The following is a 12536-nucleotide window of genomic DNA, read 5'->3' as shown; positions in this document are numbered from 1 at the left end:
CTCTGTCAGTCCCTCATCAACTCAAGGAGGTTTCTGAAATCTGTTTGGGTAGCCCCTCCCTGTGCTGTGGCCTAGAAATCTTTTCAAGCAGTAAGCTGGGACATGGGGCTTATCTTGCCTCCCTTCTCTCAGGGATAACTGTCCTCTGCTGCCTACTGTCTAATGTTTTAAAAAACATTTGTTCTTTTTTTTTCAGTTTTTAAGTTAAAGCAGGAGGGTTTAATTAGTCCCTGTTCCTCCATCATAGTCAAAATGGGAAGTCTAGAATACTACATTAGTTCTGCAAGGACGGGAATTTTTATTTTGTTCCCTAATTATTTCAACCTTCCAGAACTGTGACTAGCATATTAGGTACTTAGTAAATATTATTTGAATGGAGTATTTGTTGATTAAGATTATATTTGAGAACTTTTTCAGCAATTATTTGAGTCTTTCCTATGTGCTGGCACTGATGACATAGTGGTGAATAAAATAGATATGATTCCTATATTCAAAGAGCCAAATGCCTGAAGGGAAATATCAAACATCAAATAAACAAGCAAGAGTTGTAATTATAAATTGTGATAAGTGTTTTTCCATGAAGGAAAAGAGTGAGGAGACAGAATAGGTGAGGAAAGTGATGACTTCATCATTATTGGATAAGATAATCAGTCAAAACTCTGCAAAGAGGCAATATTTCAACTGACTTCTGAAGAGAGAGGAGGAGCCAGCCTGGTGAGGAGATGGTTCCAGGGACTTGTATGTGTGAAGCTTCGAGGCAGAAAAGAACTTGGAGCTTTCACAGAATTAGAGGAGACCGGTATGGGAGGGGAAAACGCTACAACGTGAAATTGGAGAGATGGCAAAAGTAGGCAGGACCCACAGGCTGTTTTTGTGATGTCTTGGCTTTCTACAAACTACAATGAGAAGCTCTTGAAAGTTTTAAATAGGGAGTGATATGAGCCAATTTATATTTAAAACTATTTTTCTAGCTGCAGTATGGAGAATACTACTCCTGGCACAGTTGTAAAAGAGAAGTTATATACAGTTGAGATTCTTAAAATTTTTGTGCCCCTAAGCTTGTTTGGCTGTCTGCTGAAGCATATGGTCTCCTCTCAGAATAATGTTTTTAAATTACAAAGGAAATGAATTATACTAAAATATAGTTCGTCAGAATATTTTTAGGAAAACTTTTGTGATACAGTTAAACATAGATACTTCTTTATTAACTGATTAGGTTATATAAGAATGGGTATGTACTTACAAAATGAAAGAACATAAAATGTTGATATATCTATACTAACTAATATGATGGAAAATATCTGATTTTTATTGATGACTAAATCACAGAAACTGTTAATGCTACTTGTATTGTCTACATCTATAATGGAAAGAAATGTTAGATTTCCATTTGAGATTGGTGAAAATAACAATATCATTTTTTTTTTATCTTTGAACTTCACAGACCACACCCTGAATTCAGTTCATCAAGCCCGTCTTAGTCCATTTGAGCGACTATAAAAGAATGCCATAAACTAGGTGGCTTATGAACAACAGTAATTTATTCCTCATAGTTCTGGAGGCTAGAAGTCCAAGATCAAGGTACCATAGATGTGACATCTAGTAGGAGCCTGTTTCCTGGTTCATAGAAGACCATCTTCTCTCTATGATCTCACATGGGTAAAGGGGCAAGGGAGTTCTCTGGGGTCTCTTTTTATAAGAGCACTAATTCCATTCATGAGGGCTCTACTCTCATGACCTAAAAATGAAAATGAAAGTCGTTCAGTTGTGTCCGACTCTTTGTAACCCCATGGACTGTAGCCTGCCAGGTTCCTCTGTCCATGGAATTCTCCAGGCCAGAGTATTGAAATGGGTAGCCTATCCCTTCTCCAGGGGATCTTCCCAACTCAGGAATTGAAAGTGAACCGGGGTCTCCTGCATTGCAGGTGGATTCTTTACCAGCTGAGCTACCAGGGAAGCCCCTCATGACCTAATCACCCACCAAAGGCCCCACCTCCAAACACCACCACATTGGGAATTAGATTTCAACATGAATTAGGGGTGTGGGGAGGAGACACAAACATTCAGTCTATAAAAGATCCCTTGGAAATGTTTAGTTAAGAGGTTATTTCAGTAATTGTGGAAAAGAAGATGGAGGCTTGGACTAAGGCATTTGCAGAAGAGGTGACAATAGGGACAAAGCTGAGATGTTTTTATGGGAGCATCCCTGTACAGTGTGCATGTACTCAATGGCTTTGGTAGGAGAGCTGGATTTGGCACGAACACAAGTCTCATCTTTCCTCAGGGTGTGCTGGCAGCTGTCACCTTGGTAGGAGGGTAGGGTTGGAGGTGAAAGGGATAAGACCAGGGCGAGAGGGAAGCCAGGGCTTCCTGCCTGCTCAGTGGCTGTTACTGCCCTAATGGGGGTGCAGGCAGGTCCCAAGTTGCTGGAGCAGACGCTCTAAGGGTTGGGTCCAAGCGGGTTCTATTCCCTTGAAGTGTGAACTCTCCCCTATCCCAGCACCAGCACCCTTAGGAGCAGTGCTGGAGCAAGAGGGGCCCATTTGGGCTCTCAGCGTCTGTCAGGGTGCAAGCTGCTGTGGTACAGCCTCAGTTCAAGGCTGCTTCTGATGCACTGCCTGTGAGAGTGCCAGTAATGGCTGCCCCCGCCCTGCTCACACAGCGCTTCTGGTCAGAACCCCCTCTGCGTCTTAGAGCAGAGTTCTCTATGTCATGCAGCGCTCACTCCAGCGTAGAGTTATGACATGAATTAAGCAGGGTGGGAACATTCACTCAGCTCAAGCTGGGGTGCTCTGGGGCAGTCATGGGAAACCAACCAGCCACCAGTGCAATTTCAATCAGCCCTCTCCACTCTGCTTCAGGAGAAAGTGAGTGCGTACATGCATTCCTCCCGAGTAGACAGAGTCTGGGCTTCCCACAGCCCTCATATTAGTCCTCCCAGTCATCCAGTCAGTCAAGGGAGCTGGTCTTCACTGGGCCAGACCTCAGGACTCGTGCCTGTAATATGTAGCTTGAACCATTTATTGCCCAGGGAGGATCTCTACCCCTGTAATCTCCCTTTTCTTCTGAGTCCCCTGCCTGAGCCACAGGTCCTGACCTGATTGCTTCTCTTCCCTTCCTACCCAATCCTGTGTAGATCTTTCTTTCAGCCTTGGTTGTATAGGAGACTTTGCCAGTTTCCAGTTAGTTTTCAGTGCCACATATAGATGTATTTTTGATGTGTCTGTGGTGGGAGATAAGTTCCAGGTCCACCTACTCTGCGTCTTGATCATCTCTAAAATTTAAGATATTTTAGTAGGAACAATCAACAGAACAGAAAAGAGAGAGGTTACCTAAAGCTATTGAGGAAATCTTCATGGAAGAACTAGGCCTCGGAATGCGAAATGTGAAAGAATCTCATGAGAAATGTTAGCAGGGATGGTTAAAAAGCCAGAAGATTTGCCAGGCAGGCTATTGCTGTAACTCATTGAAAGGTAAAGGATAAAGGATAATATTAAGAATTAGAAAGAAAGAGCATTCCTAAAAATCAAGTCAAGAACACTAAGACCCAAGACTCTGGTACTCACGAGCTATAAACTAGGGCGAACACTTACCTAATGAAACCTCAGCTTCACATATTAAAAATGAGGATAATAATAATAGCTTGTGACCTATAGTGTTATTTTAAGGATTAAATAAAATACTGTGTGTAAAGTAACATGTATCAAGGGCAGATAAATATTAGCCATTGTTCTAATTACCGCTAGGATTCTGACATTGTATTGGACCGTCACCCACAGGAGATTGCAATCTAGTTGAGGAAACATGATAGAACACATAATATAGTTTCAGAATGAAATTGTTCAGAATCAAGTTTTCAAATACAAGATCTGAGCAACTCTAAGCTGTTAACACATTATTAACCAGAGACATATTAATTCCTCTCTTGTTATCCAAATGTTATAGACCAGAGATGTTTCCGTATTCCCTTACATAACAAATCACCAGCCACAGGCATTAGCTTCTGCAAAAATTCCTCTGTCAATAATATGTTAAATTTTGCCCCATATAGTGCTTTCTGTACCATAAAAAGACTGAAAATTCCTGCTGCACATTTGTATGTGAGCATTGCAAATGAGTAGGGACACTGCTGTATCTCTTGTTAACAAGGAAGTTTTAGACATTACTATTGTCTAGTCTCTGCTGCTTGCATAATAATGACTATGACTCAAACAATTAAAAAACCAAAACAATAAAAGTAATTGAGATTCTAAAAGTCTGTTCTTTGCTTTCATTTAGAGGAGCTAAGACAAGAACAGGCTGTTTCCTTTCATTCTGTCATAATAGCATTTCAAAAAGATGCACAAAGAATTTCAATTGACCTTTGGAACTAGCCCTGCATTTGAGTAGTTTGTATGTAGAAGGCTGTTTGAGTTGTTTGTATATAGATGGCTGTGGCTTAATGGCTGTACATTAATGTTCAAATTCTTTTTCTGCAGCATACTTTGCTGTATGACACTGAACCACTCCTGCAATGTGTTAAGCCTAAATTTTTAATCTATAAAAGGAGGATAACAGATCAGTAGAGAAAACTTAATGTCTGTAACAAAATAGAAACACAATAAAAATACTTTAATAATCAATGTAATGCCTATTAAACAGTGAGGATTTAAGCCAAAACTTATAACAAAGACAAAGAAGTTTATTATATAATGATGTATAGGTCAATTTACTAAAAGGACCCAACAATTATAAATATATATGCATCTAAAGTCAGAGTGCCTAAATACATTAAGCACATATTAACAGAACTAAACAGAGAAACAGATAATACAATCGTAGTTGGAAACTTTACTACCTTACTTTCAACGATGGGAAGATCATCCAGACAGAAAATCAATAAGGAAATGTTGAACTCTACTTTAGACCAAGTGAACCTAAAACATATATAGGACATTGCATCCAACAGCTTCAGAATATACATTCTTCTTAAGTGCACACAGAACATTCTCTTGGATAGGTCAAATGACAGATCATAAAACAAGTCTTGGCAAATTTAAGAAGGCTGAAATCATACCAAGAATCTTTTCCAATCACAACTGTATGAAACTAAAAATCAGTAACAGGAATAAAGCTGGAAAGTTCACCAACGTGCAGAAATTTTAAAACACAGTTGTAAACAACCAGCCAATGGATCAAAGAAGAAATAAAAAGTTAAAAGTTACCCAGAAACAAATTTTTTTAAAAAAAAGGAAACACAACATATGAAAACATATGGGATGCAGCAAAAACCAGTTCTAAGAGGGAAGTTTATAGTGATAAATTTTTAAAGGTGTCAAACAACCTAACTTTATACCTCAAGTAACTACTAACCAATTTTAAGCACAAAGTTCATGAAAGGAAGCAAAAACAAAGATCAAAGCAGAAATAAATGAAATAAAGACCAGAAGGACAAAAGTCAGCAAAGCTAAGAGCTATTTTTTTGGAAAATTTAACAAAATTCACAAACCTTTGGCTAGACTAAGGGAAAAAAAAAAAGAAAACTCAAATAAGTAAAACTGGAAATGAAAGAAGAGACATTATAACTGATATCACAGAAATACAAAGGATCATAAGATTCTACTATGAATCATTAAATGCAACAAATTGGATAATCTAAAAGACATGGATAAGTTTCTAGAAACATGTAACTTACCAAGACTGAATCATTGAAAAAGAAATAGAAAATCTGAACAGACCAATTACCAGTAAGGAGATTGAATCAGTAATTGAAAATTCTCACCAAAGAAAATCTCAAGACTAGACGACTTTCCTGGCGAATTCTACCAAACATTTGAAAAATTAATGCCAATTCTTCTAAAACTCTTCCAAATAACTGAAGAGGAGAGAACACTTCCAAATTAATTTTACAAGGTCAGCATTACCCTGATACGAAAGCCACGTAAGGACACTATAAGAAAACTGTAAGCTTATATCTCTGATGAATATGAATGCTAAAATTCTCAACAAAAATATTAGCAAACCAAACTCAACAGCACATTATGTGCTACATTACATTAATAGAATGAAAAATAAACATGAGCATCTCATTAGAGAAAATTTAACAAAATACAACATCCTTTCCTGTTAATAACTATCAATAAATTGAATATAGAAGGAATGCACCTCAACATAATAAAGTCCATATATATCAAGCCCACAGTTGACATCATACTCAATGGTAAAAGATTAAAAGTTTTTCTTGTAAGATCAGAAGCAAGACAAGGTTACCCACTCTCATGACTGTATTTAGCATAGTACTGGAGTTCCTAGCCAGAATAACCAGGAAGGAAAAAATAAATAAAAGGTATTGAAACTAAAACCAAAAAAGTAAAATTGTCTCTGTTTGCAGATGATGATCTTATATAGAGAAATCCTAATAATGTCACCCCCTCAAAAAAGAAAAAAAAAAACAACCTGTTAGAACTAATAAATGAACTCAGTAGCAGAATGAAAAAATCAACATACAAAAATCAGTTGTGTTTAAGACTTTGATGGCAAACTATGCATTAGTTCTTGAAGTCTCTGCCCCAAAGTGACTCATATCACTTCTGCTTATGTCTCATTGAGCAAGTCTGATGCCTTTGTTGGGTATGTATAACCTACATGTAGGAGGGGCAATGGATCTTTTCAGAAATAATCCTGTCTCTCCACTCTTAGAGAGGACTGTCTCCCAGTAGTCACTCTGAGTTGCTGTTGTAGTAGTACACTGATGTGGGGAAATGTTTGTGTTGATTTCTAGAGTAAGTGTATTACGTCTTGTAAGAGACTGACTCTTGACTTTATGGTTTTGACCCCAGATGGCATTCTCCGGGTAGATCATCATCCACCTAGGCCCAAGATGCAGTTACAAATGACTTGTAATTTATTTCCTCATATTCAATTCCCCTGCAGTAGTGAAAGTTTGCCACTGTCAAAGCTCATCAAAGAAAGGTACTCCAGAAGACATTCAACAAGGAGCTACAGAAATGTTACGAGAAATGACAGCATCACTGAGATCACTGACCAGCCTCCCAGGGGAATTCCTTAAAGCGTGTGATGCTTGGTTGAAGTAACACATAAAATATGTGTAATAAATTACATATAATATTATCATATATATAAAGTTACATGAGTACATATATAATACCTCCTCATGTATTTGTTAAAAACAAATCAACATGGCTTTAGGCATCCCTAGCTCAATTTCTGAAGCAGAGAGACACAACTACAGAGTGATAATAATGGATAGCCTGTGTGAAAAGCTTATAGTGTTGTAGGCACTAAGTGATGTATGTGGTTCACCTCATAAGCCCTTGCAGCCAGGGCTGGGACTGGGATGAGGGAAGGAAGCAACCTGCCCGGGGCACAGAGTTTAAGGAGATGCCTGGACAAACACAAGGTTGATGCTTGCTTGACCCTGACCATGAATGCCTGCTTCAGTGCCTCACTCACCTCTCCCTAACCCCAGACCTGCTTGTAGCAACCCTATGAGGTCAAGATCATCAACTCCCTTCTTCACAGATGAGGAAACAGTAGCTTTTGAGGATGAGTATTTTGCTTGACTTGAACCCAGGCAGCATGGACACCCAAGTCTGAGCCTTGACTCACTGAGCCTGCATCAGTGCCTTCGTCGACGCCTTAGCTAAAGTTTTGGTTGTTTTTGTCGTCTTTTCCAGGTGTCCAAGGCAGCTGCAGATTTGATGGCCTACTGTGAAGCGCATGCCAAGGAAGATCCCCTCCTGACACCTGTTCCGGCTTCAGAAAACCCATTTAGGGAGAAGAAGTTTTTCTGTGCTATCCTTTAAGTCTTCAGGAGGAACCTGAGGAGCCTCGGGGCTCCAGGGACACTGATGTAGGGTTTTTAGCAAAGTGGGCGCCTTTCTAGTCCACAGCATTTAAAGAGAGGGAGGAGAACCATCCTGGAGTCTCCAGGCTTATGCATGTTTAAAGAACTGGTCCCCTTTATGAGTATGAAAGCTGATCCACACCCCAAGTTAAGAGATCTGATGTCTGGAGAACTGCCTAGAGGAGGGGAATATGTAAAGATAAAATTGATGTCATTTCTTTCCTGCTATCCCTCCCCAAACCTTATGTTTCTGCTTCATATTTAAAAAAATAAAAATTAAAACAGACAGCTGTACTGAGCTCAGATATGTATGACCTTCTTGGAATGAATATTGCCTTTAGAGTACCCTTTGACAAGCTGAGTCACCCACTGTAGCCGTGGTTCGGTTCAATGGCGTTGATGTTTCGTCTTTGTTTTTTTCTTTTTCCCTTTTCCCCCACCCTTCCCTCCACCCCTCTCCATTAGAGTAGTGAAGAGATAGGTTGGATTTGTCTGTAAGACTGAACTCGAAGGATGAGCACCCAAAGGGTTTAGAGAGATTTCCCCGTGGTTTATCCTCATGGTAATAACAACAACAAATGCCGGTTATCTGTGTTCTCTGATCACTATTCCTAACATTTGTACATGATAGCTTTGATTCTGCGAGTAAAAGTAAATCATGTGTTGTGACTGGTGCTTTCATATATTTGTGACAGTTTTTGAGTAATACTGCATGAAAATGTCCCCATGTTACATCCATTCAGAAGTTTTGTTGTTTTACTATAAAGTTAGGAAAAAGAATAAAAGAGAAATAAAGCTAGGGAGGACAAGACTCAGTATCTTGAAAACTGAGATGACTTCAGAGCCTTAGCCATGCCTAAAATACCTCCTAGTTAACAGAGGCGTCAGTGCTTCTTCAACGTATTTTCCAGAATCCAAAGCATTTTGATTTGATCCAGGATCCAGGGCAGCACACCTACCAACAGGCAACAGAAGCAAGGATTCACCTTGAGTTGGGAAGTGCTGTCGTCACAGAGTCAGAGCAAATTCCCTTTTTCCCTGAGTCACCAAAATTCTAGAGTGAAGAAGGCTTTCTGTGCCCTTCTTAACAAGAAAAAACATGGCCCTCACTTGTTCAAGTATCAAGAGGAATAACCCTTGACTCCAAATCAAATCCACTCTCAGAATCCAGCTGTTCACATGCCAGCAAGGAAGGGTCAGATGCCACCCCAAGCAGCTCCACCAGAAACAGTTCTGGCTCTTTTTTCCACTGAGATAGCCTTTGTTTTTCACCTAAATTCTCAATAGAGTCTTTTCTTTGTGTTTGTTCTCCGCTTTGTTGGTTAGAGTCTCTCTGCCTTTGTTTACAACTTCCTTGCATCTCTAGCTTTCTCTTCCCAAGAGATGTGTTGTAAGTGATTTTTTTCTTTGTGGCTCCCGTCCACCAGTAATGGGAAACTTGGAAGTCTTTCTCACTTTTTTCAGTGTTGTTTCTAGGCAGATGAGGGCTCTCTTACAACTCTTTTTTTATTTTGAAATTCCAAAAGACGATTTCTGAATTAATTTTATTCTGTTTCCATTCTCTTCCTCCCATCAAAAAAAAAAAAGGGAGAGCAAGGAAGGAAAAAAAGAAAATAAAAATCTGCCCAGGGACAGATTTTGAAAGAAACTTGATAAACACTTTGCTTAGCTTCTTGTATGGGGATGAGGGTAAAACAATAAATAAATTCAAGTAAAACTCATATCTGGGGGGGGGGGCAGGGAGAATATTAAGACATTGTGAAATTCATGAATGCACTCCTGTAACCAAATACTTATGTTCAAACTTTTGGATTTTGTTACAGTCAGTGGGACTCTGATGAAGATTTAGTGGGGGAAAAACCCTGGCAGAACATTAAACTACAGTATTGTACCATTGGCTTACTAATACTGTGGAATCAACTAAAACCCAACCATATTTTAAAAATAAGCCAAAATATGAATTGAATATGTGTTCACATAAGAACAAGTGTGAATAAAGCACTCTTTGGTGGTGATTAAAGCATCATTGTAATACCCTGATACTTTTTATAATCCACACCATTTATTTTTCTCAGAAGGAGTCTCTATATTTTCATGTAAAGCTAGATCTTTGGAGCAGTCAAAATGGAATTAAAACTCATAGGAATACAGCTCTGTTAATTAAAAGTTAAGAAAGTGTCAAACTGCACATGGTCTTGTTTATTAAAGAAAGAAGGCAGAAAATACACAGGTATTCTGAAATTAAGTTTAAGAAAACTGTTTGGCTCATTCATAATTTCATGTCCTACAAAAGGGAACTATAATCCCAGAGTTTTTATGTGAGTTTTAACTTATTGGTATTTTTACTTGTTAAGGAGGAAATAATCTTTTGATTACTTATGCCTCTAATGAATTTTAATTCTTTTAGAAATTTAACAATCATTTTCACCAGCATACTTTTATCTTAAGGGGTGACTAATAGGAAAGCTTAGCTTAATTAGTCAAGGCCCTAATTTATGTATATAATATATTGGGTAGTAATGAAAATCTGCCATGAAATTCATTAACTGTTAATAATAGCCCTCTACTTAGAATGCAAACTCTATTAAGGAAAAAACCAATCTTGTATCATCCTCAGTATTAAATCTTTCTTTTTTTCTTTCAATTTTAAACCAAGTGCTATTTAAGTCAGAGCTTGTGAATAAGTACTTTGAACTGAGGCTAACTTTGCTCGTAATATTTGAAAGAGATTGCTTACCAAGGAAAAATTTTAAACCATTTCTCTGTATACTTATAATCACAAAAAGAATTTTGAGAAATCAAGCAGGCTGTCTTATGGGATTTTTTGTACTTTTTTTTTTTATAAATATTTGCTTCTAGCTGCTCCTGGCAATGAATTATTATACATATACATTAATGTTTTCCCAGCCCTAGAACTGTTCACATTTTTCCTATATAAGATCTATGGAGTATATCTTTCAAAGAGAGAAATGCAGAAATGTTAAAGCAGAAAAACCTGAATGTGATGTGTACACTTTCATCCCCCATAGACAATGTATTTGTTTTAATAAATGGAATTTTCAGATTCATTTCCATATGCAGTTGATTTTATTGTGAAAGCCTGTGGACCACCTCACACAACGATTCTATGGTTAATTTGGGAAGGATGATAACACATAACAAGATGGATGAGGAAATAGAAATCCATGGACTTTCTTTAGGGTTTTGTTAATAAAGGCACCCAAGGAGGCAAAAACTCACATGAGGCTCTTGAAAAGCCTTTCTCCCAGGGGATAGTGCCTGGGGACAGAGAAAGGATACAGGGAAGTGTCCAGACTGGCAGGCTGGACTATGAAGACAGATGAGCTGCATTCACACTTGGACATCCTATGGGTATGTCACACGGGGATTTTTTCTTTCCAAAAAGAAAAAAAATTGAACAGAGAACGTGCTGTTCTCTGCAAGCTGCTCGTGGTTTAAAAGAAGCAGTAGAGAAGATAAATGCTTAGAACTCTAGACTCATGGCTCCTTGGAGATATTCTCAATCAAGAAACCCTTCTGTATGTCCCCCAAATTATGCTAGTGAGTCATAGACCCTGTTAGTAAGAAGCAGGGGCTTCCCTGGTGGCTCAGAGGGTAAAGAATCTGCCTGCAGTTCAGGAGACGCAGGTTCAATCCCTGGGTCAGGAAGATCCCCTGGAATAGGGAATGGCAACCCACTCCAGTATTCTTGCCTGGAGAAGGAGACTCTGGACCTCAGGAAGTGTGCCTGCAACAAAAGCATCTTTGAACCTCTGATGAAGGGGCCACTTGGAGTTTGTGCATTTATTTACTTCATCATTGTTTCTCAGACTGTGGTCTCTGGATCCCCTGCTTCAGAATCACTTGGAAAGCCTATGGCTAGTTCAGAATTACTAGCGATGGCACTTAAGACCATGCACGGTTGCATGTTACAGTCCAAGGACCACTGATTTAAGTACTTACGACAGCTGGCTTTTCATCATGCCTCACGAAAGGCACACACTCACTGTCAACATGCCGGCCCTTGTTCCCACAGCTGCAGGAAGTGGTCGCCCTAGAGTGAACCGTGGCTGAGAATTTCGGCCGTTCCTGGATGTGAGACACTGGGAGGAGGAAGCTGGTGGGTTTTAACTCTGCTCCTGTTCCACTGAGCCCCTGGGGAGGATCGCCTCCAGCTCTGGTTCTTTAATAAGCTGCTCACATTTTAGATAGTGCTCACAGTGACGTGGGAATTGGAGCTGGGTCAGCTCCAATCCACAAATTGCAAATAATTTGCCAAGGGAAATCCCTTCCCCTTCGGTTCTGCCCCAAATCTACATTCTCTTCTATTTAGAACCAGGAGATTCAGGCAGAATTTATTTTTAATGAAGGGGGTCACGGGCTCCCAGGCCTTTCCTCAGTAACAATCCCTATGTTTCTCCATGTCCATGATAAAAGAAGCCTGGAGGCAGGGTGTCCTTCTTCATCAAGGTGATGGAAAGATGGTGCCCGGTGACCTTGGTTCACACTGTAGGCAAACAAGAGCCCATCCACGGTGAGCTGGAAAACAGGAATGGGGCCCCAGAGTTCCGTGTGATCTTGGCCGAGTCCTTTAACCTCTCCATGCTAAGAAATGGGGGCAGCGTACTTGATTCATTTGCCTTGCACAGTTGTCTAAGCCAAATGAAAAAGAGCAGGTTAAGGGCATCAT

The 12536-nt window shown here is 39.4% G+C and overlaps 1 protein-coding gene across 3 annotated transcripts in view; it reads left to right on the top strand.

Moving 5' to 3' along the window:
- Positions 1-9511, top strand: part of GNG2 (G protein subunit gamma 2) — a 129457-nt gene extending 119946 nt beyond the window's left edge. For all 3 annotated transcript variants that reach the window (XM_068964398.1, XM_068964401.1, XM_068964399.1), the window contains one exon: positions 7677-9511. In XM_068964398.1, the coding sequence (XP_068820499.1) occupies positions 7677-7805 (129 nt within the window). In that variant the 3' untranslated portion in view covers positions 7806-9511. The remainder of the gene's footprint in view (positions 1-7676) is intronic.
- The last annotated feature ends 3025 nt before the right edge of the window (positions 9512-12536 follow it).

This window comes from Capricornis sumatraensis, chromosome 2, assembly GCF_032405125.1.
Source record: "Capricornis sumatraensis isolate serow.1 chromosome 2, serow.2, whole genome shotgun sequence".
NCBI lineage: Eukaryota > Metazoa > Chordata > Mammalia > Artiodactyla > Bovidae > Capricornis > Capricornis sumatraensis.
Note: the sequence above shows the minus strand (reverse complement) of the source record. Positions and strands in the feature narration are given on the sequence as shown.